The 27,807-nt window shown below is 42.7% G+C and overlaps 1 protein-coding gene across 1 annotated transcript; it reads left to right on the top strand.

Moving 5' to 3' along the window:
• Positions 1 to 18,522: 18,522 nt before the first annotated feature.
• On the top strand, positions 18,523 to 24,663 carry PLK2 (polo like kinase 2). The gene is made up of 14 exons (XM_084278244.1): positions 18,523 to 18,789; positions 19,306 to 19,413; positions 19,578 to 19,694; positions 19,897 to 20,026; positions 20,305 to 20,392; positions 20,797 to 20,892; positions 21,120 to 21,318; positions 21,411 to 21,558; positions 21,979 to 22,076; positions 22,705 to 22,828; positions 23,084 to 23,324; positions 23,423 to 23,552; positions 23,645 to 23,755; positions 23,877 to 24,663. Exons 1-14 carry the CDS (start codon positions 18,565 to 18,567, stop codon positions 24,066 to 24,068), a joined length of 2,007 nt encoding a protein of 668 aa, XP_084134370.1. The 5' UTR covers positions 18,523 to 18,564; the 3' UTR covers positions 24,069 to 24,663.
• The last annotated feature ends 3,144 nt before the right edge of the window (positions 24,664 to 27,807 follow it).

Genomic DNA, 27,807 nt, shown 5'->3' on the forward strand with positions numbered 1-27,807 from the left:
GGCTAGATGGGGCTTTGGGCAACCTGGTCTAGTGGAGGGTGTCCCAGCCTATGGCAGGTGGTTGGAACTCAATGACTATTAAAGTCCCCTCTTTTGTTAGACACTGACCCTCCTTGGTCACACATGTTCTGATCTACTTGCAACTTCAAAATCTCTCTTCTCTATCAAATAAACACTAAACCTTTCATGTGAACTTTAAGAAGCAGATCTTAATTCTAGTTATTCTAGGAAGCATGATTTCATATATGGATTGCTCAGTCTAAGTCACCCACACCTGGATAAAGTGTGAGGTATACTTCAGCGTAATTCTGGGCAGTTTTAAGATGGATACTCAGGAGCTAGATTAGGTTGCTATCTCTTTCATATTCAGCTCTGATTTTCAGGTAAAGGGAAATATACATTGCACAAGATGTTTTAAATATGAGCTTCTCAAAAGAGAAGTGAGCTCATTTTGATGATGCCTGCTGGCAACCAGGAAACAGAACTGTTGAAGCCTATGAAAAGTTCAGACAAATGGACATAGATCTCAGACTGAGAGGCAATCTTCACAGCTTCCATCAGCCAGAATACAAATGAGTTCTGATCCTGAAGTCAGTTACTTTAAATACCATTCAGGACCATAACATACCTTTGTTTTATGTTTTAAATTTTGTACACATGATATTGTTAAAAGATTAAAATACAAACCAGGAGATTTGAACATTAATATTTGATAAAATTTCCACAATTGTCAAACAAGAAATAAAAAATATTTTCCCTGCTTCATAAGAGTTAAGAAGAAGGCTGCATTAAGCGGCATGGAGGTTCTCATTGAAACCTAGAGCAATAGGGTGAAGGAGTCCTGAACAAGGCAGAAGGGAGCATTCCAGTGAAAAAAGAAATGTCAGGCCACTGCAGTTTCCTCTCTGCAAAGTTGAGCTGGTGCAAAGGAAGTGAATCAACATGGAGATGACTTCTAAAGCAGTGATCAGGCTAAGACTCCTCCCCTGAGTAATAGTTGTCCAAAGTCACAGGTATTAGTACCTTCCAGAGGCACCAGAACAAGCTCAAGAAGTGGGACCACATGAACCTCATGAGGTCTAACAAAGCCAAGTGCAAGGTCCTGCAGATGGATTGAGGCAGCCCTAGAATCAATTAGGCTGAGTGATAAAAGGATTGAGAGCAACCCTGAGGAAAAGGACTCCAGGATGTTTGTGGACAAGAAGCTCAATGTGACACATCAATGTGCACTTTCAACTCAGAAAGCCCACCATGCCCTGCACTGCATTAAAGAAGTGTGACCAGCAGGTTGAGGGAGGTGATTCTGCCCATCTACTCTGCTCTCATGAGAACCCACCCTGCAGTACTGCATCCAGGTCTGAGGTCTTCAGTGCAAGAAAGAGTTTTTGAAGTGAATCCATAGGAGGGCCACAAAGATGATGAGATGGACGGAGCGCTACAGGAGGTGGGGATAGTCTTTTTCAAAGGTCCTGTAGCAACAGGACATGAGGTAATAGTTTGAAACCATTTAAACCCCAAAAGATGGTAGAGTCAGCCTACATATTAGAAAAGTAATTTTTTTCAGTGAGGTTGAGGAAACACTGCAACAGGGAGGCTGAAGATGCCCTATCACTGGAAACATTCAATGTCAGTCTGGATAGGGCTCTGGGCAACCTGATCTAGTGGAGGGTGTCCCTGCCTATGGCAGCATACTTGTACTAGATGGCCTTTAAAGGTCCCTTCCAATACAAACCCTTCTATGTCTGTGACTACTATTGCCCTGCCACAAGACAGCATTAAAGATAATTGTCCTTGGATCTGACATCATCATCCACAGATAATAAATCATGATGCTGCACAGTGCAAGAGTGACACTGCCTCAGTTGCTTTCAGCTATTCCAGGGAAACTCTCACAGTGCTGTTGCCAACATGGCAATATTGATGACAGAATAAAACCATTACTGCAAAATCAAAGCCAGATTTGTATTTCCCTCAGTAAGATTAATTGCATTCAAGCCTTTATGCTCATCCTTGTGAATAGAGAGTGCTGCTTCTTGCAAATACCATCCTGCTGCCCAGACTACTAAGTAAATTTCCAGCTGCTAGCAGATAGGCTTTTGGAAGGAGGCAGGAGATAATCCAGTTTTGAGGCATATAACCCTCCTGATAGGTGCTGCTAGTAGTTAAAAAGTCTGCTTCCTTCTATCCATACTTTTGTGTAGATGCTGGAAAAATCGTATGCCTGGTCCTTGGGAAATGTGTTAATTACAGTCTCATCATATCTTTGATCCTTTTTAAATGTTATCATCAAAATATTCAACCCATATTTGACTATGTTACTAGACTGCAACAGTCGAAACAATCCATCTATTCTGGAACAGTCACTAATACAACATGTACCTTTCTCTCTCTTTCCTCGTTAAATATAGTCTATTCAGAAGAAGAATAAAAGGTTTATTTTGCCTTGTTTATTCTCATACAGGGTACATACAAACACTGTGAACACAAACATCATCTATTCCTAGCGATTGAGTCATTCCTGCTTCAAAAGAGGTGAAAACTCCAGGTGTTAGCAGCCACACTCACTATGAGAAACAAAGCAGGGCAATCGCTGGACCAGGACTTGGAAAACTACGTTTTATCTGCCCAGAAGTCTTTTTTTTTCCCCATCCAAGTTTCAGTTGCCTAAGGAAAATAATGCAGTCCTTCCTTTCTTCAAAATTTTCTCCTTTGATGCAGTTCAATCCACCTGAGACACTTCATGCTCATAAAAAACCTCACCAGAAAACAAAAGCTCCTTTTATAGTTGACCCTCCATTACGGCTTACCCGAAGAGGAAAAAACACCACCACCCAACTTACCTGTTCAATGGCTCTCCTTAAACAGACACTTCCTTTGCATGCATGTGTTACTGTAGTACTAATTGAAAAATATTAATTGTTGTACTTGATAAACATATTAATCGCCCTTAATAGTCTGCATACAAAGTTGCTATATCAGAGGTACTCTGATAGGTAGGTTTATGTTGTTGCTATTATATTTGTTCTGTAGTTAGACATGGGTATTTATCCCTTAAAAAATAAGCTTGTTTTGTGAAAAGCCAAATTTTTAGTTTCAAAAGGTGAGTTTCAATGTTTTAGTAGGTAATCTGCCAAGTAACAGCAGTAACAGCTGGTCAAGCCCAAGGACAGCACCATTCTGAGCAGCCTCCTAAAGCCAGTGTTCTGGCCCCACACACTTGCATTTAAAGCCTTTAACTTTAATGCTTGCACAGAAGAAGCCTTGAAGGCTGTTGTAGTTAAAACAAAATTGACTGCTGTACAGAGAGGACACAAATCAGCTGTGGTTTACATACTGTGACTGTACATTTACCTAAATTATCTTTTTTTCGCTTCAAATTACATCAAAAAGAGATTTCTGTTCCTTCTTTCTTAACAAGGCAAGCTGTGTTCTTTAGTGACAAGACATTGATTCTGCTTTAGCCTGTTGTATTCCTTGTTTCTGTGGTACAGCAAGCTGCTGGACATCACCAGCAACCATGCAATGTAGGGCAAATGCTGTTAACAGGAGAGAGGCTGGCTGCTGCTGCTTTTTTTTCTGCTATTTGGCCTTTATCTCTTCAATTGTAATTAATAACACATGAAACTGGGAAGGAAAGAACTGAATAAACAAGTTGGAAAATGTTATTTTTAAATGCAGATATTAAACAATGTGAAACCTGATAAGGAACAAACTGTACTATTCATATTACTGCATATCTTGTACCAACACGTTCTCATGAGTGTCCCAATGACTGCCTGCTAAAAATAGTGTCTCTTCTGCTTTAGCTTTCTTACAGCACAAAGGCTGTTCTCTCCTCTTCTGCCATGGATACAGAGGTTTCCTTCCCAGGTGTGCTCTCTGTGCCAGCTACATCAGGTGCATAGGGAGGGAAAGAAGGGGTGATGGCTCCCAGAAGGTCCTTGGCAGTGGGGACTCCTCTGCTTACTCTCTGAGAGAAGATGGGTCTCCCAGTGGGTCTGTCATGCTGGGATCAGCAGAGGTCTTTTAAAATGGTATTATTTTACTTTTATGTTTTTGGTCAAAACAAACAAACAAAAAAAAACCCAACAAAAAACAGGGTGATGGAGCTCTGATTAATATTTGTATGAGGCAAAACACAGAATTCAACAGCTCACCAAAACTGGGCACCCAAAAGCAGATGTTTATGTTCCAGACCTCATTCTCATTTCTAATTCACCACAGGAAACAGGATCACACATGTCAAACTGTGACCATCTTCTCAGGCAACACCTATTTAATAATGTATATTAAAGCTCTTCTGTGTTTTGATGAGCAGGGGATATTGCATGATCACTGCATGTGTATGTAAGTCAATGTTTTCCAAAGTGCTGGTCAATATGGAAGAAAAAAAGCAGCTGAAATTCAGGTCGAGTTACTTCTTGTTGTTAACTGTGGTTGCATCTGGCCTGCGCTGAAAGGGAACCCCTTAGTGATGCCACTTACTCCATTTTCGCTTGGAGACTTGACACATGGGGTCTCTAAATCCATGATTCATCTCCAGAGGAAATGTCCAGAAAACTGCTTTGCTGCTTTCCCTAGCTCAGTTTGGCCCTGCCTCTGGGGAGCTCCAGCCAGCATGCCACACCATGTACTGAGCAGGGCCTGGGCTACAACAGCTGAATGCTCTTTTCCTCTCCTGCTTAAAGCCATTTTTATTCCACAGCCATATTATACCCAAGTCTGGCTTAGAAGTGCTGAATATTCACAAAATCTCTTAACATTTCTGTCATGGTACTCTAGCAGACTTCAGGGATGTCTGGAAACACTGAACTCAACAAGGACAGTCCTTAACACTCTGCTTTGAATTGTGGGCAGAGTAAGGGAGCAGGTGCCTGATGCTAGCAGCTAGGCTGCCTTTCTGGGACAGTGAAGGATAGAAATATCTCTTCCTGCTTTTACTGAGAATTTGCTCTTTATCAAAAATGGCACTTCTTACCGGGATTTGAACTGTATGGTTGTGACTTGGAAAGACTGAAAGGGGAAAAGAGGAAAAAAAAATGCTTCTATATATAAAGAAAGTGTACAGGGTTACATACCACAGGACAAAGCCACCTCTGCACCTCGAATGACTGAATCATAAACTGATGCAATGCACACAACTTGGAACTGATGCAGGCATACAATAGCTTTACATTTTTAAGGCTGATACATGTGCTTAAAAAAGTACAACCAGCTGTCTCTTAAAAGGTCTATTAATCTTTTTGCACCTCACTTGTGTGATCAAAGTATATGATTTGAGTGAAAATACTTGTTCACTAAGTTCCTCTTTCAAAAATGTAAAGATCTTAAGAAGCTGGATTGTTACCCACAAACAGTGATGTGGTAAGTTAGATGCAATATGTGTTTAATAGAGTTATTAAGAGAAACAAATTTGCACAGATGTACTCACAATAATGTGCTGGTTTCTTAATCTGAATGGAAAAGAATAATTAGTTAGCCACCAGATAAATACCTGCTCTGTTTTCTTCCCCTTTGGTTTTAGAAGATAATAGGACAATATGATAAGAACTTTTTAATTAAAAATTAACATTCATCTGTGGTGATGCATCAACTTTTAGATTCTTAAAATTTATTAAAAGTTACTATTACCTATTGCAGCTATATTTTAGCTCTATGAAGATACTTGTCTGAGTGGTAAGTATGAAGATGTGGAAGATGCAGCACTCAGAAATCGAGAAAACTATAAAAAACCTAAAGTTTTCTACTACTAATTCTTGTTAGTTAGAAGAATTGCTTTTCTGTATATTTTCTTCCAAATGTGAGAAAAGCATAGGTCATGCAGGTGAAAGGGTGCAGAGGGAGCTGACTTCAAGAGGGAGCGAGGAGAACCTAAGCTCATTCTGGGTGTCATCCATAAGCCTGTGGAGAAAAAAAACGTTATGAGGAGCAGTCAACATGGATTCATTAAGGTGAAATCATGCTGATGAGTCTGATAGCATTCTGTGATGGCTTTACTGGTGCTACCATTGTCACTCATTGGCTTGGCCTTGGTAAGCAGCAGGTCTAGCTTTGAGCAAGCTGGTATTTACTCTGTTGGGCCTAAGGGAAGCTTCTACCTGCTTTTTGCAGAAGCCACCCCTGCAGCCCCCTCCTCCACCAGAACCCAGCCACACAAACCCAAAACACTATGTAAGGGGAGAGCAGTGGATATTGTCTACTTCATTAAGGCTGTTGACATCGTCTCTCATAACATCTGCATAGGTGAGCTCAGGAATTATTCAATGCATTCATCAGTGTTTTGGATTAAGGGACAGAGTGTACTCTCAGCTGATGATACAAAACTGGGAGGAGTGGCTGACACACCAGAAGGTTTCGCTGCCATTCAGTGAGATCTGGACAGGCTGAAGAATTGAGTGAAGAGGAACTAAATGAAGTTCAACACGGGCAAGTGTAGAGTCCTGCACCTAGTGAGGAATAACCCCAGTTACAAGTACAGGCTAGGGGCTGATCTGCTGGGAAGCAGCTCTTCAGGGAAGGACCTGGGGACAAGCTCTCCATGAGGCAGCAGTGTGTCCTCATGGCCAAGAAGGCCAATGGTATCCTGGGGTGCATTAAGAAGAGCATGGCCAGCAGGCTGAGGAAAGTTATCCTTCCCTTCTACTCTGCCCTGATGAGATCACATCTGGACTGCTGTGTCCAGTTCTGGGCTCCCCAGTTCAAAAAAGACAGGTAACTACTGCAGAGAGTCCAGTGGAGGGCTGTGAGAATGACGGAGAGCCTGAAGCAAACATTTCCTCGTATGAGGAAAGGCTGAGAGCTGGGTCTGTTTAGCTTGGAGAAGACTGAGGTGGGATCTTATCAACGTTTATAAATATCTAAAGGCTGGATGTGCAGAAGCTTGGGCCAGGCTCTTCTCAGTGATGCTCAGTGACAAGGGCACAAACTGGAACACAGGAAGTTCTGTCTGAACATGAGGAAAAACTTCTTCCCTCTGATGGTGACAGTGCTCTGGGACAGGCTGCTCAGAGAGGTTGTGGAGTCTCCTTCCCTGGAGAGGTTCAAAACCTGCCTGGACATGATCCTGCGCAGCCTGCTCTAGGTGATCCTGCTCTAGCAGGGGGTTGGACTAAGTGGCATAAAGAGGTCCCTTCCAACACCTACCACTCTGTGAATCTTTTATATTCATGACGCGCTGTGTCCCAAAAACACATTCAGTTGATAAATTTATATATCTTAAGGAGATGTTTGGTAGCTGCTTTTTGTGTAATAAAGCATCTTTAAATTAAATCTCATTATCCTTGAAAGCTCACGTGTCTCCAAAATAATATCTCCTTATAAGGGTTGGAAATTCCCCTTGTAACAGCAACTTGAAGGCTGTAGCTATAGCCATATTCCTTAATAAGACAGCCTCTAAATAATCACTATTCCAGGGCTGCAGATTCTGACACAAAATCATTATCCTTAATGTGGCATTACTGCTGAGATCTCCCAGCAAATATGGGCTTACTTTGGGTTTTGAGTGTTATTTGCAGAGAAAACCCTAGTGATTCTTGCAGTGGGTGAATTCTTTGCCTGGGGCCATACTTGCTAAGCACTGTCTTCTCTGAGCATGTCTTCGTATTAATGAGTTTTTCCACAAGTAGGTGGAAGTGATAGCCTGCAGATATATGGTTTAAAATTGGACTGCAAGTTGCCTTGCTTATAATAAAGTATGAGGTCTGCTCACTAGTCAGACTTACAGGAACATTGCTCTGTTACTTTTTCATAAGCACTGTCTCATGAACCCTTTAGGAAAAGGAGTCTGTGTCTTATAAAAGGTATTCTCTAATGTCTGTGAGAGACAGAACCTGGAAATTTTAGTAGATATCACTGCTTTTTTTTAAATCTCTTACTGTGTCTTCTCTTCACATTTCTGAGTTCTATGTACATCGACTGGTGCAGTGTCCCCTTGATGACAATATTCTTTATGCAAATATTGTGTCAGATTCTCTAAATCTTGCATGCTTTTTTTCCTGGTGCAGCTTAAGCCATCTGATATCTATTTGAGCATCAAATGTGCTCAGATAGTTGGAACTAAGGCTTAGCCTTGCTGCTAACTTACATGAACTGGAAAGAAAGGTAAGTGTAGTTGGTTATGAGCTAAAATTGCACCTGTAACACCAGGCTGCAACTTTGAACACTGCTGACTGTAAAATCTTCCTTTAATCTTCCTTCAGGATTCACATAAACATTACTGGATAGGAATAGGCAGTAAATCACTGTGTTGCTTTGGCTTCCAGCAGGCACAGTTCCCATAATTAATGAAAGAAGATGGATAACATCAACTGAGCTGTTGGAAGCATTAAAATTAAAGAAATACCTGTCCTATAGACTCTGGGATTCTTAATTACAAAAGCATGAGCCACTTGCTGAAGATGGAAGTATACCTTCATCCCTCAGACCTGCGGGTCAAGTGGGCGAAAGGAAGCCAATGTGCTTGTTAGAGGAACATGCAGTATTCTGCTTCCCACTTCAATGTTCCAGTCAAACGTGGAGAGGCAGAGCTGAGGGAGTTGGACCCAAGGCATTTATTCATGCCTTGAGGTGGATATGAATTCAGGGAGTTGGAGATGGATGATTTTATTTCTGCCAAAGGAAGTTTTTTTTGCATTTTGAGGAAGCCAGAAGGCTGTGCCCCTGGACTGGCAAGCTGCTCAGGTGTCCGTGCTTCACAACAAGGAAAAGCACTGAGACCTATTTCAGAAATAGGCAGCTGAAAATGCTCATTTTTTTCTTAATCTGCCTGCCTACCTTTCCTATTTCCAGGCACCAGAGAAGGAGAATGGATTCCAACTTTCTTGCTCAGAGGAAAGTGCTGGGAAAGAGAAACCTGTGGTGATATTCTGGAAGTGCCCACCCTTCCTGATAAGCTGGAGAAGGGGAAAGTAAGCTGACACAGGTATGCTCAGTATCTATTTGGAATGACTTGCAGTCATTGTAATTCAGTAAACGCTGGTCTCATGAGAACTGTTGAATACACTGTTCCTTCTTAGATAACAGTGAGAGAGAAAGCACCTTGTAGAATCATAGAATCATAGAATGCATTAGTTTTGAAGGCAAGACAACTTGTATCCATTTGATCCCAAACTCACTACCCTAAAATGCACCTAGCTTACTGTTTGGCATCAAGTTCTTGCAAAGCCTCACTTCTAATACAATTTCTCCTCTGGTTTTATTTCAAGTTCAAATTCTAGGTGTTCTTTCGCTTGTTTCTTCACTGCAGAATACAATATAAGGTCTGTTTTATTTTTCCCTCTGTTCAGTTCTTTGTTCTCATCAGTGATGAGGCTTTGCATCAAGTTCATCACTATGAGAAGTCTCTGTTGTCTGGCAGCAGTCTATGGGGAACAGTGATATAGAAGATTTTCCGAGCCTGAATTAGATTGGCATTTTTAAAGCTGTAGCAAGTCTTCCAGTACCTAGTAAATATGGTGAGGTATGACAAGGTCTGTGCAGGAGAAGAAATTCTGCTGGCAGACTCATGACAGATACTTCTGTTCACTGCATTGACAGGGAAGAATACCCTGGTAAGCCTGGGTCTAGCGAACTCGAACAGTTTCTGTCATCCTTGACGGGCATAGTAGACTTGGGCATCTGCACTTCTTGGTCACAGGCTTTGTTTAAGTAGTTTATCTGCTCTGTTTCTTCCTGTACAAAGACACGTTTGGGGACCAGTCCAACTGAACTCAGGATAGCTCTAATGTGGGTTTTTGCTGCAGTGTTCTGTCAGAGACTGGAGTGTGTTTGATAACATTTGTTCCAACCACAAATGGCCATGTATATTTAATGTCTTCCCACGTCTTTTTAAAGCATTCTGAGGTAGCTGCAAAATAACACTCACCACATTGTTTTCCATTTAGGTGACCTTTTCCTGTTTTTTGCAAAGCACACACCAGTGTGAACAGCCCTTCTGACTGCCAAAAGGGCAGGAAACCAGAGTTTCTCATCTTAAAGCTGCTCACCCTTTCTATCTTTCAATCGGTATTGCTCTTCTAGAACCACCCTTGTTTCCCTAAGTGCTGTATGTCAAACCAGAAACACCATCACTGAAGAACCAAAGGGCATGAAAATAAAGTTCTAACTTCTAAAAATATATAGCTTTTGTGTGAGAGTTTTGGAGGATTTCCTTTGCACATTTCACTTATCAATTGAGTACTACGTAGAACTCTGGCCCGGAGTTAGTCACCGTTTGACAGATGACTGAAAGCTGTCCATGTCTGTTAGAGTCAGAAGTTTACTGATTCCATGATTCTCAATTCTGCTGTGTAAGGCTAAAAGCGATGAGCCACTTAACTAAGGGGGAAGAAAATCAACAAGCTTGAGGCAATATCTCAACCATGAGAATCTAAGATAAAAACCAGGCGACAGAGAGGTAATATTTTTTATTTACTTGGCCTGATGTATCTAAAAAAAGGGATGGGTCTTTCAGCACATCAGCACTCCTGGAAGTCTAAAATAGAAGCAGGAACTTTTAAAGCTAAATGTAGACTTCGATAGGAGAAACCTCCGAGTTTGCTGTGAAGGTCACTGCTACTCTGTCACTGCAGGAAGTGCTCTGCTCTACTTGAAATGAGAACTAAAATTAGCTCAGCTCCATCTCGAAAGTCCAGTAATCCTTGTTGTGGGCTGAACTATCACTTCCTGTTCCTAAACTTATATTTGCAATATTTTACATCCCTTCTGAAGGCTTACTCTTTGGCAGGTACCACAGCTTCTGTTGGCACTGCAGAGCCACGATAGCTACTTGTGTTCACGTTTCTGCCTTGTCGTTACTCTTCTGCATTATTCTGTATTTGCTGCGGTCTACGACTGTGCACTTTAGACATGAAAGTGCAATGCACTTGCTACGTAGTACAGGCACTGCGGTTGATCAGAGCCTACAGCAACTGCTCTCAGGACTGAAAAACAACTGCCCCACAACAAGTTACACGGAACATTAAAGGCTGACTGGGAACCCACAACCCAAACCTACTTAAAATGTCAGTTTGAAACAGGGCCAAAGGTTAGATGGAACTAAAGTTTCCCAAAACATCCTCTGCGCTGGGCAAAATGCCTGGGTCAGCTTGTAGCTGTGGAACCAAGTTCTCATTTTCCCTCTTGGCACTCATGATGGGCTCATCTTAATGCAGATATGCAGAAAAGCATCAGCTATGTTGCTGGGAGGCATACATATTTTTTACTCCCCAGCATGTGTCCAGTCTGTGGGGTCTGTAGCTGCACCCAGAAACAATCTCCGTGCTTGGAGGATAACATTTACCCTTCTGACTGGTGGATTTTGCCAGCAGGTTTTCAGTCACAGTTCAGGCTTTGTTTGCACTTGTCAAATACCTTCCCCTGGGTTATTCTTTGCACTGATGAGGAGCTTTATTCGAGGTACTGGTTTCCCTAGCTAAAGAAGACCTGCTCAAGGTCTTTGGCTGCTCGTGGAGTACACAGCTAAGCTCAGGAAGAGGAAAGTACTGCACTGGCCTATCTACCTTCCCTGGGAGGCTGATGTTAATAATAGATTCAATCACAAAAGGCTGCTAGAACAAAAAGATCAAAGGGACTTGCTGGAAAAAAAAAATTCTAATGGGGATTTTCACTTTTACACCTAGCTATTCAGAGCATGTTTTTTGTTCTTTTCTTTTATCCATACCATCTTCACCACCACCTGCCCTCATTTTTATTCTTAGTGGCCAGCACACTGGATTTTGTGGCTGTTTTCTAGATACCTTACCTTTCACTGGAAGCCATCTTTTGCATTTTATTTCTGTGTATTTTTGGTACACTGACTTTACTAATGACATGCTCTTTAGATTAGCACTCAGGACAAGTGTAACTCCTCTAAACTAAATGTAGTGCCATTCATTTAAAAATATTTACATAAATATGGAAAGTACTCTTTACTTGGAAAAGCTGTAGTCACCCATGTCTAAAACAAAATGGAGCTAAGAAACACTTAGAGAAACTTCTAATGTATGCAAGACAGAACACACCTAGTTGAAAAGCATGGTTCTTGGAAGCTTTCCCCAGAATCTCTGAACGTGTGCCTCTGCCATGTCATGTCTGATGAAAAACAACTTCGGTAGCATATGGTGCTAACTCTCCTTTCTACATTTTTTTTAAGCCTGTTGCTTTGCTATTAGAGTGATGGATAGAAGAAATCTAGGACAGGCAATAAATGTTAACTGGGTTTAAATTAATCCCAATGTGCAAAAGAGCGCAGGATACACTTCCTTTGCAGATGATGCGATCGCTTCACTTGGCTTTGACAACATCAGCTTTCAGCCCACTTATCCTTCCTGAGCAGGCTGTCTTCTCTGCCCTGTTGAAGACTGCTTCTGGTGCATCTTGCTTTGGTGGCAAAGAGCCTCCATAGTACCCACAGTGCTGAAAGGAAGTGCTGGCTTCCATCTAGTTACCCAGTAGCTCAGTTTTCTGTAGACCATCAGCTCTTCTACCTTGAACATTGACTTCCTGGAGTTCACGTATATCTAGGCATGTATAAGACATGTGTCACTGTCTTGCTGAGTTTAAACATTACATACAATTGTTGAGGATTAGGAATAATGACTCGTGCTCCTGTCTGCCAGAACATTTAGTTGTTTGTAGCTGTTTTGTTCTACAAGCATAGTTAATTGCAGAAAGTAAGGCAACAGATGCTTTCAATCTCCCAAATACTTGTTCTCTTCTTTTGTGCTTCATATGTATAATATACAGTCTGAAGTGGCCTGTACATGTCTAGTTACTGGCAATGTGCATGAAAAACAGACACTCTTGTTCTTGGCAGAAAGGAGTATCGTGGAAACAGATAACCTGTGACATGGGCTCTTACCCCATGCATCTTACAACTTAGATCCTGCATTGTCTATGTTATCTGAGTACCAGTGACACTGACTTCTGCTCTGTGGATTCAGGAAACTGCTTTTCTCCCCACAGAAAGAAAATAATCACTTAGCCTAACTGGTAGGAAACTCTTGTGTCCCGCAGTAGCTGAAATTGGAAAGGCGAATGGGGAGCAGGAAGGGAAACAAACTGACGGGGGTAGTGAACTCTTTGTTCAGTTTAGAGGATTTTGACTACCCTTTGGCATTCTTTCCTTTAACAAGGAGGTTTTATGTTTAAAATACTTGAGCATTGAGATGGGCTGAAAAAAAAAAGGGCAAAAGAAGCTAGACAGTTCTTTTAGGACACAAAACACTACTCCAATTGTTCCTCAAGTTCGAGGCCAAGTGTCTCTAATACTGGGCATGACACTGTGACATCACACAGATCTTTGTTCCTTCTGCAGGATTGATGCAGTTGCATAATGGACCAAGAAGACTTTTATATGGGAGACGAGCTAATTCTGGGCATAGCCATTTGATCACTGGTGTACGGTATCTTAAGTACTGGTGTCACAAAGTCCCAGGCACCTGCAGCAGAATACTGACACACACACACACACACACACACCCCCCGCAGTGCTTCAGGAGAAGCAGTAGCAGCATCTGGAAAAATCTGCTGCTGGCAGAATGGGTGGCTGGTGCGTTTTGGCCTCATGAGCACTTCACGTGCACACTGCTGACAGCAGTGGAGTGGGCGTGATTCCCACAGGACACTGCATCCAGCATTCAGGTGCATCTGTGGTCATTAGGCTAAACTGTTTCTGATGGATGGGCGCTACAGCTGGCACACTTGGTTCTCCCTGGTGCAAACAGAGGCTGTAGAGAATCAATTATGCAAATGATGTATTTCACAGTATTGTCTGTACAGAAACATGCCCTCAACTACTAACCCTGTGACGTTTGAAATAACAATTTTGATCAACCTTTAGAGCTAAAGACAAATGCTTTCCAGCCTTTACTGTCGTAGTACTGTTAACTTTGACGTAAGTATCATATCTTTGTTTTGGTCTGGCATGTGCAAGAAAAACAAGTCAGGCGGGGGTGGGGGGAACCCAAACAAAAACAAATTGAGAAAAATACCACAATGTGAAAGCCTGTGGGCTGTCCTTACTCTTAGAAGTAAATGCTATATGAAGGCGTTACTGCACTTCCTGGGCGCAGGGGCTAGTGCCTGAAACCATGCTGTGAGACATTGTGCTCACCCAAGCAGCACAGGGAAGGAGTGGGAGAGTAGTGAGGGATAAGAGAAAACTGCCTTCACTTCACACTGACACTTGATTGGACCTATATCATTTCCTATACTTGATCTTTGCACCTTTCAGAGACATCCATCCATCCATCCATCCATCCATCCATCCATCCATCCATCCATCCATCCATCCATCCTCATCCTCCAGGTACTCACTAAACTCTAGGAAGTAAGAGTTTTGTGTCTTTGGGCGTTAATGTAGCAGCCTATAAGCACCACAACTGCAGCCCTGCCTTCCTGCTAGCCCCAGGGAACCCAAGCCACACGGGAAGGTGGGAACAGACCTTGGCACTGCCCCAGAAGGAACTGAAAACTAGCAGAGCCTATAAAACTACTGGCCTAAGCGCCCTCTTCTTGAGAGACTTTTCTGGGAAAAGATATAATTGCCTTAAGCTCTTGGTAGTCTGCCTGCTTTTTAATTAGTAGATCACTTGAAGTGAAACTGCAAAAGAATACAGGACTTTGGAAACTATGCCAAGCTTCAAACAAAGGAAATGAAAGTGCATTAATTAAAGCAGGAACAAGTGCTTTGCATTAGTTCTGCAGTGAGTTGGGGAGGAAAAATTGTATCACACCTGTGTGTGTGCAAAGGAAGTGGTGCACTGAAACTGCATGGCAGCATCAGAGCAAATGCTTCGTTCTCTATCTAGTTCATATTTTATGTGTTCTGTACTTAATTTGGTGAGGATGCCTATGCTAGATACCCTATAGACTATGAAATGAATACGTTACTGGAAGCTCAACAACAAGTGCACTGGTGAACAGGGAAGGCATGGAACACCAAAGCAGAGCAAGTGCAGGCCCACATGAGGTGGTAGGGAAAGGCTGGTGTGGAGCTGGTGAGGTAGAAAAGGTTAAACTAAGAGAATTAATTGGGAAGGAGCTAGGAAAGAAGTCTAAAGGAGAAATGAGAATTATTCCGTCACTGAAACACAGAAAGATTAGCAGTAGTTTCTCTAGACATAACTAGTCTTTCCTCAAACAAGTTCCAAAATACTGTGAAACCCTTTGTGTAAAAGCCGCATTTTTAATAACAGAGTTCGTACCGGGAAATGTTGTGGAAATGCGCTGTGTATTGTGTTATTACCCGCATATGTCGGTACGTATTCCAGTGCCGGTGCTGTTCACGGGGCTCATCCGTTTCTCCCATCTTGAAGCAGAATGCTGTTGTAACTCCGTTTCAGCAGCTGAGGGCACTCCATGACCGGATAAGTGGAAAACAGGATAGGCGCGCAGGAGTTCTGAGAGCTGGAATCAGGTGATGGGACCTTCCCTGCCTGCCAAACCAGCGCGGGCCGCCTCCTGATCCCGCTGCAGGCCGCGGGGCTGCTGGTGCGTGTGACCGCGGGAGCACAGCGGATCGGCGCGGGGTGGCACACCGGGGATGGGAAAGCATTACTAGTGGAAGGAAGTTCAGTTCTGAGATGGTCTGGAGGCCAGGTAGATGGCATTGATACCGATTTCATAAAAAGGCTTGGGCATCCTGGCAACTCCACGGCCAGGCATGCAGTGCCAAAGCTCTTGCTTCTGGGAACTTAAGTCTTCAAACACCTATTTTTCCAATGCTAGGGTAAGACGAGCGGTTCCTGCCAAGACCTTCTTCCCACAAGCCTGTAATTAGGCTGCTTACGACTCCATCAAATTCCCATTCCTCATCTGGCCCAGGGATTTATGTTCCCAGACCCTCAGTAATCAGGCTTTTTGTGAAAAAGCACTACACCTGTGTCAAAATGACGCTGTAGGGCTAAGGGATTACCTTTTCCTGGAGCCAGGGACAAGGCAGGTGTGAAGCCTGAGTTTGGGCTACATTCTCAGTGTTCCTTGGCAGGGTAACTGCAGTGGTGGATACTGATCTGGCTACAGAGCTGCTGCTCTTCGCGCGGAGGCTGCAGGTATGCTTGAGCACTCTGCTGATGTAACTTGGTAGAAAAAGTAGGAGATTACAGATTGCTGGCTAGGACGGCTTTCCTCTTGCAAGCTATGAAAGAATCAGGTTCAAGCCTTTGCATTAATGTTATTTTATCCAGAAGGACAGATCTAGAAAGAAAAAGTGAAACACATTCATTGCGAAATATCCAGTAGCTCCCCACAGAAATGTAAATGCCAACATGGAAGCTTTTAGAGGCCTCTAGAGCACTTAAGTATTGAAATTAGTACCCTCAGCAAAAATTACTGTCCATCTTAGGAGGCAGGACAGAACTTGCAAGGCAGTGGAAACACTGCAGAAGAGGAAGATGACGTAGCAAATTCAGACGCAGAAAAGGCAGAAACGCAATTCATCAACTGGACTAAGAATGCTGTCAAATTCCTATTCTTGCAACAGCTTTTCCTTTGTAAAACCTCACAATGAATCGTATGGTAAACTTGGCACATTGAGGTAAGTGTTAGGTAAATGCTACCTGTGCCAAAGTGGGAGAAGCAATCTCAGAGTAACCGAGCAGGTTGCATGGGGCAGCCGGGCAGCCTTGTGGCCCTTTGTAACTTCATCAAAACATAGCTTAAAGATGTTGCTTCTGCAAAATATATGAGAATAAACTGTCCTAGTCTTGCTTAGCATAAAATTTTGTATATTCAGCTTTAACCGTGTGCTTGTGTCCTTTTAAAGTCAAGTCTAACTGTTTTCTCTAAGCCTTTACCAGACAAAGCGCATTTATCTTGAATTTGCCACTGCTTAAATTGTAGAAGCACCACGTGTAGTACCGCTTCTTTCCAGTGGAGGGAAAACCTGTACTTGTCCACTGCCTATTCCCTCCTTCCCCACACAACTTTCAGCATAGCAGACCAGGGGAACTTACTGTCAGAAAACAAATCATCAAGAAATCACGTTTACACTAAGTAACTTATTTTGCACTAACGGATACTAATTTGAAGAAAGTTAAACTGCGTGAGGGTAAAAAATACTTGCCCGGAAGCCAACTCTTAAGGCTATGGAGTGAGTGGGCACAGAACCGAGTACAGGCTGTGCATACCATGTTTTCCCTCTATGGTTAATCAGTAGCAATACAGTCAAGACTTGACTAGAGTTTGCCGAGTGGGGTAGGAGGCAATATACCTGCTTGCTAGGAGCGTGTGTCCAGTAAAAAAAACTGTGGTTGGGTAGAAGCAAAGTGTACATAATCAAATATATTTAGCACTTGAGTGCTGCTACCTTCGTAATGCAATACTTATGTAGGGAAACATAAATATTTTTGCTCTGTGCTCTTGCTGTTGAGGGGGTCTGATAAACATGCATGCTGCTGTTGACACTGTAAGTATATTTTGCTAGTATTTTAAGACCTGAAATGAGAGGTGTTCAGGGACTGGCACCAAAATAATTTACACAGTTAAATATTCTGAGAGTCATTTGTACTAAATCAACCAGACTTTTTACCACCAATGAAAGCAAGAAAACGTATTCCCAGTGTCTGCCAACAAGCAAACAATGCTTCAGAAATGTCTAACAAACCAAGGAAGTAATGAACTTCAGCATTTTTGCATCTTTGGAATGGGAGAAATGCAGAACTATTTCACACTTCAGAACTTTTCTCCCATGAGCACACTTTACTCTTCAACAACTATTTGTACTCAAACATCCAGATCAGAGGTCTGGTTAATTTGCTTACATGCGCTTGGGCTGTTTAAGGACATCTTTCTGCGTGTGAAAACAACAGTTTTAGAGCTGACATTTGTCAGACGGGTCTGGGGGGGGTTGTCACTTGACCTGGGTTCCCCAAGCAAAAGGAGGGACTCGGTAGCTCCTTGGCACCGGGGTATGCACACTAACAACTCAAACTGTCCGAGTCATTTGCTCAAATGGGTCTGAGAGTCGTGCTGAGGTAAAAACCAGGCCCTGGCTCTCTGGGGCAGATGAGATGCTTAGGCGTAGGTGGGGAAAAACTTCCCTTTCTCCTGTGCTGCAGCAGACACTTGTTGGTGGACTGCTCCTACGGCCACAGCCGCAGCCACCCATGTCCGTAAAGGAACTCCTGCTGCCCCACAAGCAGCGGTCATGAAGGCAGGACAATACACCTCGTGCTGCGGATCCCCTGGCCAAGCTCCCGCCCCGGGGGTGGCGGGGGTCTGAGCTGCCACCGCAGATGGAGCGAGTTGCACGGCGACACCAAAGACACGGGGCCCGGCTGCCCCCCACACCTCCCGCAGGGTTACCGCCTCGCCTGCGAAGCTGCTGCGTCCTGCTCCCGCCGAACGGCTGGGAAGGGAAGGGCAGGGCACGGCAGCGCGGCCCGAGTAGGAGCTGGGCAGGACCGGGCCCTCGGGCCGCCCCGGGGCCGGGCCAAGGCGGATGGGCGGGGCGGGGCGGAGCGGAGAGGCGGGGCGGAGCCGCCGCCCGCGATATAAAGGACAACCCGGGACGCTGCTCGTCGTCGAGAGGTCGGAGCGGGATAAGTAGGGTTGTTGATTGGGCGGGAAGGAGCTGGCGAGGCGATGGAGCTGCTGCGGACCATCGCTTACCCGCCGGCTAGCGGCGGCAGCGCCGCCGCCACCAAGGGGTGCGAGGCGGTGCCAGGCAGAGCGGCAGGCGGCGAGGCGCGGAGGAAGAAGACGGAGGAGCAGCAGCACCAGAACGCACACCCCGCCGCGGAGGTCTCCCGGATTATAACAGATCCCACGACGGGGAAGCGCTACTGCCGCGGCAAGGTGCTCGGAAAGGTAATAGCCGCTGCGGGCCCCGTGCCCTCCCGGGGCGGCGGCCGGAGTGCCCCGGGGCTCCTGCCCTCCTTGGCGGAGCGCGGCGCGGAGCGCCGGTGCGGGCGGCGATCGCTGCCTCTGCGGGGCGGATTTCCTCCGAGCCGTGGGGAGTGCGCTGTACGGCGCGCCCCAGCCTGCCTGGAGCCCGATTTACCCCCGCGCTGTCCCGGTCCAGGCACAGTGGGTCCGAGCACCCTTCCTGTCCCGTGGTTCTTCGCTCTTTCTAAATAGAGGCGCAATCGCGGCTTCAGCTCGGGCAAGCAGATGAAATTGGCTTTGATGTTGCATAGAGGGGGAGGGGGAGTGCGAGCCGCAACGCGGAGCTTCAGATAGGCGATGAACCTACGACCTGTCTCTTTCTGAACTGGCCTGTGCGAAGGAAGTTGCGCTCCTTGACTAATGCGTGAGCTGCAGTGACTAAGTGTGAGGCTTCTTCCATACCTCATGTAATTGCCTTTTTCTCGTGTGTCTTTCCAGGGTGGATTTGCCAAGTGTTATGAGATGACAGATTTGACAACAAATAAAGTTTATGCTGCAAAAATCATTCCTCACAGCAGAGTAGCGAAACCTCATCAAAGGGAAAAGGTGTGTGTGAATGAGTACTTGTATTTTTTTTTCTTCCTCAAGCTCCCTTTGTGTGCTAGATTGCCCAGCCCTCTTCCTGAAATAGTTCTGATAGAGCTGTCTGCTCAGCCCTGTGGATGCAAGGCTAACACCGCTCTCTACCCCCGCCCTCCTTGTCTCTTCAGATTGATAAAGAGATTGAGCTGCACCGAATGCTTAATCATAGACACGTTGTGCAGTTTTACCACTACTTTGAAGACAGAGAGAATATTTACATTCTTCTGGAGTACTGCAGTAGAAGGGTGAGCATCAACTGGGAGAAATTCAGTGTTTACTTACCTGGAATCTGCAACTAATTTAAATGTGTGATGGGTAAAAAGGTTTTTCTTATGTGGCTTCTTTAGTTGCCATTTCTCCATGCATCGATTTAATTTTGCTTAATGTGAGTTTTGTGCGTGAATGTTCAGTGACGTTTTTGCCTTTGTGTTTTTTTTCCCTCTGCAGTCAATGGCTCACATCTTAAAAGCAAGGAAGGTATTGACAGAACCAGAAGTACGATACTACCTCAGGCAAATTGTGTCAGGGCTAAAGTATCTTCACGAACAGGAAATCTTGCACAGAGATCTTAAACTAGGTAAGTTCTGCACCTCACTGACTTCAAAACATGCTCCTCCAGCCCCGCCAGCGCTGTACCACTTTACACTTGTATGGCAATAGCTAATTAATAGAATCGGCTCAGTCTGTCTTTACAGTGGAAACTTGGAGTGCTTAAGGGATGACATTATGTATTCCTACCTTAAAAAAAAAATCTTGGCTAGCTTCTGGCTTTGAACAATGTATGACTCAGCACCTGTGGCAAATGCATTCCTACCTCGCAAGAAAAAGACTAACTGGAATTTCTTTGTCTGCTAGGTAACTTCTTCATTAATGAGAACATGGAACTGAAACTGGGTGACTTTGGCTTGGCAGCTAGGCTGGAACCACTGGAGCACCGGAGGAGGTAGGAGCATTAATAAATGTAAAGACTAGTAGTAAATGAAACCAAATTCATTTAGAAATGAGAAACCCTGTTCCATAGCGAAAGCTAATTGCTTCTGGCATCAAGATTTCCCTTTCCAGAAAACAGGCTGCCATGCTTTGACTTCTGCTTTCATCTGAGCATTTGAATAATAGCAGATGCCAGAGGCAGGGTGCTTGACTGAGGAAAGCTGCAGATAGTCTGCTGGTTGTGTATCATGAAAACACCATGAAGCACATCTACATTATTAAAGTTCATACAGCACTTCTTTAGGCCTCTATAACATTTCCTCCAAACTTGAGAAGAGAACCTGTCCTATGAAAAATAGCTTCTTTCCTCTTTCTATCCAAAATACTAACTGGCTCTGCGGCCTCTTTGATTTGCAGAACAATATGTGGCACACCAAATTACCTTTCTCCAGAAGTCCTCAACAAACAAGGGCATGGCTGCGAATCTGACATCTGGGCCTTAGGCTGTGTAATGTAAGTACCTTGCTGCCTTTGAAATACAATGTTTCTATCATTGGCTTAGACTTTTAAGAGTTCAAAGGGGATGCAGTACTGCATCAGTTTGCAGCTTTTATACATGTCTAGCCCAAGTGCAAAAATTCTCCTTTGTTAGTAGACAAAGGCACTTCAGTAGTCATAGATAAGTATCGTGTGATGGAAAATTAAATAAAATTGGGTTACTTTCCTTTTCTTTTAAACAGGTATACAATGCTGTTGGGAAGACCCCCATTTGAGACCACTAATCTGAAAGAAACATACAGATGTATAAGGGAAGCAAGATACAGCCTGCCTTCATCTCTCTTGGCACCTGCAAAACATTTAATAGCTAGCATGTTGTCAAAAAATCCTGAAGATCGGCCCAGTTTAGATGAAATAATTCGACATGAATTTTTCATACAGGTTTGTACTGTCTAGTGTTCTGGCTGAAGAAATACCCACTTGGAAAAAATGCATTCTGTGATCTAAATATTTTTTTAATCTCATTGCCACAGGGATTTACACCTGATAGACTTTCTGCTAGCTGTTGTCACACTGTTCCTGACTTCCATTTGTCAAGTCCTGCTAAAAATTTCTTCAAAAAAGCAGCTGCTGCTCTCTTTGGTGGTAAAAAGGATAAAGCCAGATACTTGGACACACATAGTAAGTGGATTGTAGCTACACTTGAAACTTGTGCCTGTACTATCCATGTCATGCTAGTAATGTACAGCTATGAGATACAGTAAAGGGGCATGTTTATTCATGTCTCAGAGCTTCCCTGGGGTTGTTTTGACCTTTCATCAATAAGTTTAGATGATAGCCTGCAACTTATGCCCGCTTACAGAAGTAAATGCTTATTATGGCGTGCTGACAATCTATATTGGCAATCTGTTAGCCTACAATATTAAAGTTTAGTCTTAGTGATCTGTGTATAATGGCACCGCTATTCTGGGAAGCTATGGCATGTTTAAAGGAAGCTATGGGAGGGACACAACATGCTTTCTGCAGCTAACTTGTTAGGGTTTCTGTAATTGAAGAGCACTTCTGGGTGCAGCGTTAAGTGTTTTTTTTCCGGTATTACAGACAGACTAGCTAAAGAAGACGACGAAATCTACAAGCTCAGGCATGATTTGAAGAAGACATCGATAACACAGCAGCCCCACAAACACAGAACAGATGAGGTAAATGCAAGTGCAGTTCTATTGAAATCCAATCACAGTTGGGTGGAGTAGCTATAATTAAATTATATTTGACTTGGATATCAGAGCCAGAGCTGCACGCAGCATAATCAAGCTTAAATGATTAGCAGAGTTACTTTAAGAGGGCTTAACCAAGCTTCACCAAGGTATGGTAGCCTTTGTAGGGAGACTATCAATTTTGGCTTTTGAGTAATTATAGTATCTGCCTAGACTGTGCTGTCGTCAGTGTGGTAACTTGTTTGCCAGGTGCTGTTTCCCAATATTCCAAATACAGGGCTTCAGTTCATGATTAAATAGAACTTCTTAAGAATAAATTGCTGAGATTTTACTCTTGCCATTTGGTGTTCAGACCTGCACACATCTGCTCTCTTGCTAGGGTAGGGCAGGCGAGCAAAGGCCTGATTAATAGCACATAGATGCAAATTGAAGATCTAAAGAGTGGAAAGACCTGGCATGCTTCTTTAAGCTTAATCCAACAACATCTCTTTGTACTTGCTGGAAACATTGCTACGAGTTTCCTGGAACTTAATTTTGAGAGAAAGAGTCGTACAAAACTTGTGCATCAGCCCAGGATGTGTTATGACGCTTACATGTCTGACTTCTCCTTTAGGAGATCCAGCCTCTTATCACAACAGCAGTGAAGCCGGGAGCAATACCAGAAACGAAGCAGATTGGAGACTCTATTCGGATGATAGTCAGAGGAACTTTGGGAAGTTGCAGCAGTAGTAGTGAATGTAAGTGCAGCAAATGTAATCCCTAATTCTCAAAAGTCCACTTTTAACTTCTTGTCCCAAGCTTAAGAGTTTGAGCTTGAAATTAACAGTTGTTTTCCTCCCTAGCCCCTATTTTTAATCTAAAATTTTAAAGCAAATATTTTGAAAGAATTAAAACTGGGAAGTCATAAATGCTAAACTTAAAATCACAGTCTAGACAACCAAAGGGATATCTCTTTGTATCTTCTTGTTAGTCTAATAATCTTTCTCTTTCAGGCCTGGAAGATAGTACCATGGGAAGCGTTGCTGATACAGTTGCAAGAGTATTGCGAGGATGTCTGGAGAACATGCCAGAAGCAGACAGCATTCCAAAAGAGCAGCTGACAGCATCCTTCCAGTGGGTTACAAAATGGGTGGACTATTCTAACAAGTATGGCTTTGGGTACCAGCTGTCAGATCACACCGTTGGTGTCCTTTTCAACAATGGGGCACACATGAGCCTTCTGCCAGACAAAAAGTAAGAATGATTACAAAACCATCAACTCATTACAGCAGTTTAAACATGAAATGCTTTTATCTCAACTCTAACTTCAACTTTTTTTTCTCTTTTTACAGGACAGTCCATTACTATGCTGAGCTAGGCCAGTGCTCTGTCTTCACAGCCATGGAGTCTCCTGAACAGTTCATCAGCCAAGTAACTGTGCTGAAGTATTTCTCTCACTACATGGAAGAGAACCTCATGGATGTAAGTGCAGCACTTTTTGGATCTTGAGCTGTAACACCAAGCTAAATGTGAATGGAGTGCTTAATGTAGTGTCCCCTCTCTTTCTTTCCCAGGGAGGAGACTTGCCCAGCCTGACAGATGTACGCAGGCCCAGGCTTTACCTCTTACAGTGGCTTAAATCTGATAAAGCATTAATGATGCTCTTCAATGATGGAACGTTTCAAGTAAGTTTTGTAGCATTGGTGGAGAAAATGTCTCTCAAATACTTTCCTGCAATAAAAGTAGATAAATGCCAGGAACTGAGAGGAGAAAGTATACAAACAGGAACTTGCTTCTCTTTTACAGGTGAACTTCTACCATGATCACACGAAAATCATAATTTGCAGTCAGAGTGAGGAGTATCTCCTTACCTACATCAACGAAGAGAGGATATCCACAACGTTTCGTCTGACAACTCTCCTTGTTTCTGGATGCTCATTGGAACTAAAACACAGACTAGAATATGCTCTGAACATGCTGCTGCAGCGATGTAACTGAAGGGACTGACTTTGTCAAATCAAATGGGGATCTTTTTGTTCACTGTGAAATCTACAGTGGAGATAGTGGAGCAACTAGTATGTTGATGGTGGATGTGTGGTGGTACGAACACATGACTGTCCTAGTGTGCTGGGCACACATCTATTAGAAGCCTAAACCTACTGTTGGACTGAAGTGGTGTGACAAGTTCTTTGGACTGTAGTTTTCCTTGCTTCATGTGTGTGTGTTAAAGAATTTTTGACTTGGACTCTGAGTAGAGGGTGACTGGTTGCTCTGTAAAAGAGAATTAATTTCTGATGGAGTTAAACTGTGAATATGCATCTGAAAAGGGAGGGAATGGGGAGCTCCACTGTTGGGGAAGAGCTGTAATAAGCAGCTTCTGGCTGCTTAACTGTGAACTATGGCCACACTTTTTTCCTTTTTCCTTATTTTTCAAAAATACCCACACTGGTGGCTGGCAAAGTGCATTCCTTGTTAATAATTTTTTTTATTTATTACAGCCTAAAGTGAAGTATTTATTACACAACACTTTTTTTGGACCTTAGCATTTGAAATATAAATCCGTTGGCAATAAAGAATGGAAATCTGAAACATCCTTCACTTTTTACTCTGTTTACTTTATACCATTTTAAAGGAGTCTGCTATAGTTCAGGGTATGAAGGACAAGCTCTATGTCCAAGTCTGCACTCTTGTCAGACACCAATATGCTGCTGTTAATTACAGCAGTAAGTGCTGATGAAGTTCACATCATCACACTATATGCCTTGACACTCAGTTATTGTCTCAGAGGCTAAAAGCAAAAGTATAGATTTTTTTTTTCCAATATCTGGTATCCCAGAATTGACCTTTTATTTCTGGCAGCCTTACACTGTAAGGAACTTCTGGATGATACCTAATGCACAGTAGCTGTGATAATGAGATGTATAAGCTTCCTCCTCTTCCTTACTGTGGATGCGTTAACCAAGGGACTGAAGTTTCCTGACACCTCTGTCATAAAACAAATTGTCTATACCTATCACTACCCCTCTATTGTGCTTTACTATGTGTGTCTTTCTGCCCTTGGTCAAATTAACCCCAGTAAAGTAAAAATCAAAATAGCAAGAAGACTTAAGGCTGACTTTGTCTCAACTGTGGCCTTACTCTATTGCCTTGATAACATTAGAAAATCACAAGTATTAAGACCAAAAACATTTATGGTATGCCATAAGTTCTACCTACAGTAGCTCAAAACATCTGAGGACAGCAGTGAGATGGCTGGCTGCTTCATGCAATCCTGCTGCTAATAAGGATACACTTGCTGCAGCAATTATTCCCTTATACTAAAGGCAACACCACCATCAATTAAAACTGCAAATAGATGGGATTATTGAGGACTCATGACTCAGTCCAGGAGAAAGATCTACTTATGGGCTGGGCTGATTTCTCTAAATATTATGTATTGCATATACCTATAACAACACACAGCAGTCTTTGAGCAGCTGTTGATGCAGCAGCACGTTGTGGTTCAATCACTTATTTGGATTCATCTTCATATAACTGAAAGGGGTCTGTTCTGAAAGTCAGAACTCAGTTGCCATCAGTGTTTCCATCAAAGCAGCTGAACAGTCAATGTAATAAAGCACAGACTAAACAAAGTACAGATGTCAACCCAAAATAGTGAGCAGAGGAGGTATACACTAGCTTGCTTCATCTTGCAGCAAGTATGTATAAGTGTGATTGTTTTCCTTGTATTGAATACTGTACATTAGGTAATATTTATTTACTTCTCAAGTCTAGACAGGAAGACGGATTCATTAATGTAACTCTAGGCAGTTCAGTGAAGTTAAATATACACTTGCTATAGTGAGCAGAATTCAGCTTCCCAGCTGTCTACTGTCTTCAAGGGATAATGATTGATTTTATTCCTGGGAGACCATGACTGTCTTAACTCTGTTGCTCACATACAGCTGCTGTTGAGCCCTTCTCTCTTAAAAAGTAAGATTTCACTTTTTGTTTATAACACCAGTAAGCATACAATTTTTCTGCATTTGAAGCACAAAAATTATTTGAGCTATAGTACTTCAAATGGGAAAACAGTTCTTTCTTTGATTATCTGTGTGCCAGACAAAGTATAAACCTTCACTTCAGCTGCTGTAATTTGAGTATCAAAATCACCTTTCTGTGGCTGCAATTTAGGCTGGTGTATGCAAAGAAACAGACTTCAAGTGCAGGGCGTTTAAAAGTAGATGTAAAGACCCCAGATCCTTTTGTGGGAAGCTAATTGGTTGTGGACAGTTTTAATGCACCTCACTCAAATACAGTTAAATTAATTAATTATTTGTATGCAATGTGTATGTGTTGTACCAGGATGCTTGGTGCTTTCTAAATCCTTCTGTAACTTTATGGTTGATGCTCTATAGCCTTACCTCAGTATTTATTTTCATATTGCAAAACAACAGAGGTGTTTAGATCAGGTTAAGGAGAAATACCTATTTCAAAGTACACTACCTTTGCCCTGGTCCCTCAGCCCAAGGAAGGAAAGCTGCTTTAAAATTTGTAATAGAAGAACTTGCATATGGAACAAAGGTTCTGAAATTCTTTCCCAGGGTGGATCCTGTCTCAAATAAGAGACTGTAATGTACTAATTGACCTCCTTTTCCCAATCACGTAACATCACTGTTGTAATTTCACATATGGGAAGATTAATATTAGAAAAATACTTGTCCACTCATCTATATAACAAATATCTTACCTTCTTTTGAAAGAAAGGTATATGGTCTGGATTTTATGGTTGTCAGGCAATGATCCTAATCTTTTCTATTGAAAACAAGAGCAAACACAGCATAATAGTTTAGTTTAGGAGAATACATACTGGAATGAAAATGTGGGGATTAAAGGATTAGGTGAAAGTTGGCACATAGGTTTCCCAGGTATGTGCAATGGACACAGGAAATAGCATTCCCAGGGAAAAAAAAAAAAAAAAAGAAGTCTCTTGTACTCTTATCAAAACATTTTTATCAAATCTTAAAATTTTTTTTTGCAAATATACATATGTACTTGTACAGCCCAGTGTGCTAACCTGCCAGTAGCAAACAAATCAAGGGAACAATTCAAAACTGTCATGATGGGGAACACAAAAGAGTTAATGAAATGAACAGTATTTTACACATTGGTACCAAAGTGGCCTAGGTGAGAAATTACTAAACACTTTTTCTTAAGAGGTTAAAAAGCAATAAGGTACTTTACAGTTGTATCCATGAAGGATTCTGAGTGGAAGAACTAAATGAACTCCCCAGCACTTTTCTAGAAGGTAGTGCTGCTTTCTTTCACTGCAGGTCAGAAATTAAGATTGCTGTATGCTCTGCCTCCCTTACTTATCTTGAATGATGATGAAAATGACTGCTTTCCATCAATAATTTCAAAAGTCAGATCAAGGAGATGGTGGAACAAGTGTGCTCCATGATTGAATGGGTAAGCCTAGAGCCCTGAACATGCACAATGCTCTTCCTCCTCATCAACCCTTCCCATTGACTTCAGCACAAACTCTGCAGTCTTCCCACCAGAGAACAATCCCAATCTCTCTACTGACATGTTAGACTTAGTCCAGAGAAATACTCATATTCTGACCATGGATACTGAATGGATAAATAGTTAGATTATTTTTTTAAATTCAACTACTTTCTTTATAAAATAAGAATTGGATACTTGTGCCATATCACAGCATATTTAGTGCTTTACTACTATTTTTTCTAGAAGTCTC

Source organism: Gallinula chloropus (genome assembly GCF_964237585.1).
Source record: "Gallinula chloropus genome assembly, chromosome: Z".
Lineage (NCBI taxonomy): Eukaryota > Metazoa > Chordata > Aves > Gruiformes > Rallidae > Gallinula > Gallinula chloropus.

Bases quoted from the DNA above. Each gene is read 5' to 3' on its own strand.
- PLK2 (XM_084278244.1), top strand. From the start codon at position 18,565: ATGGAGCTGCTGCGGACCATCGCTTACCCGCCGGCTAGCGGCGGCAGC. The intron at 21,559-21,978 runs GTAAGTGGATTG...CCGGTATTACAG, and splicing joins CAGATACTTGGACACACATA to ACAGACTAGCTAAAGAAGAC. The intron at 22,829-23,083 runs GTAAGTGCAGCA...TTTCTCTTTCAG, and splicing joins TTGCAGCAGTAGTAGTGAAT to GCCTGGAAGATAGTACCATG.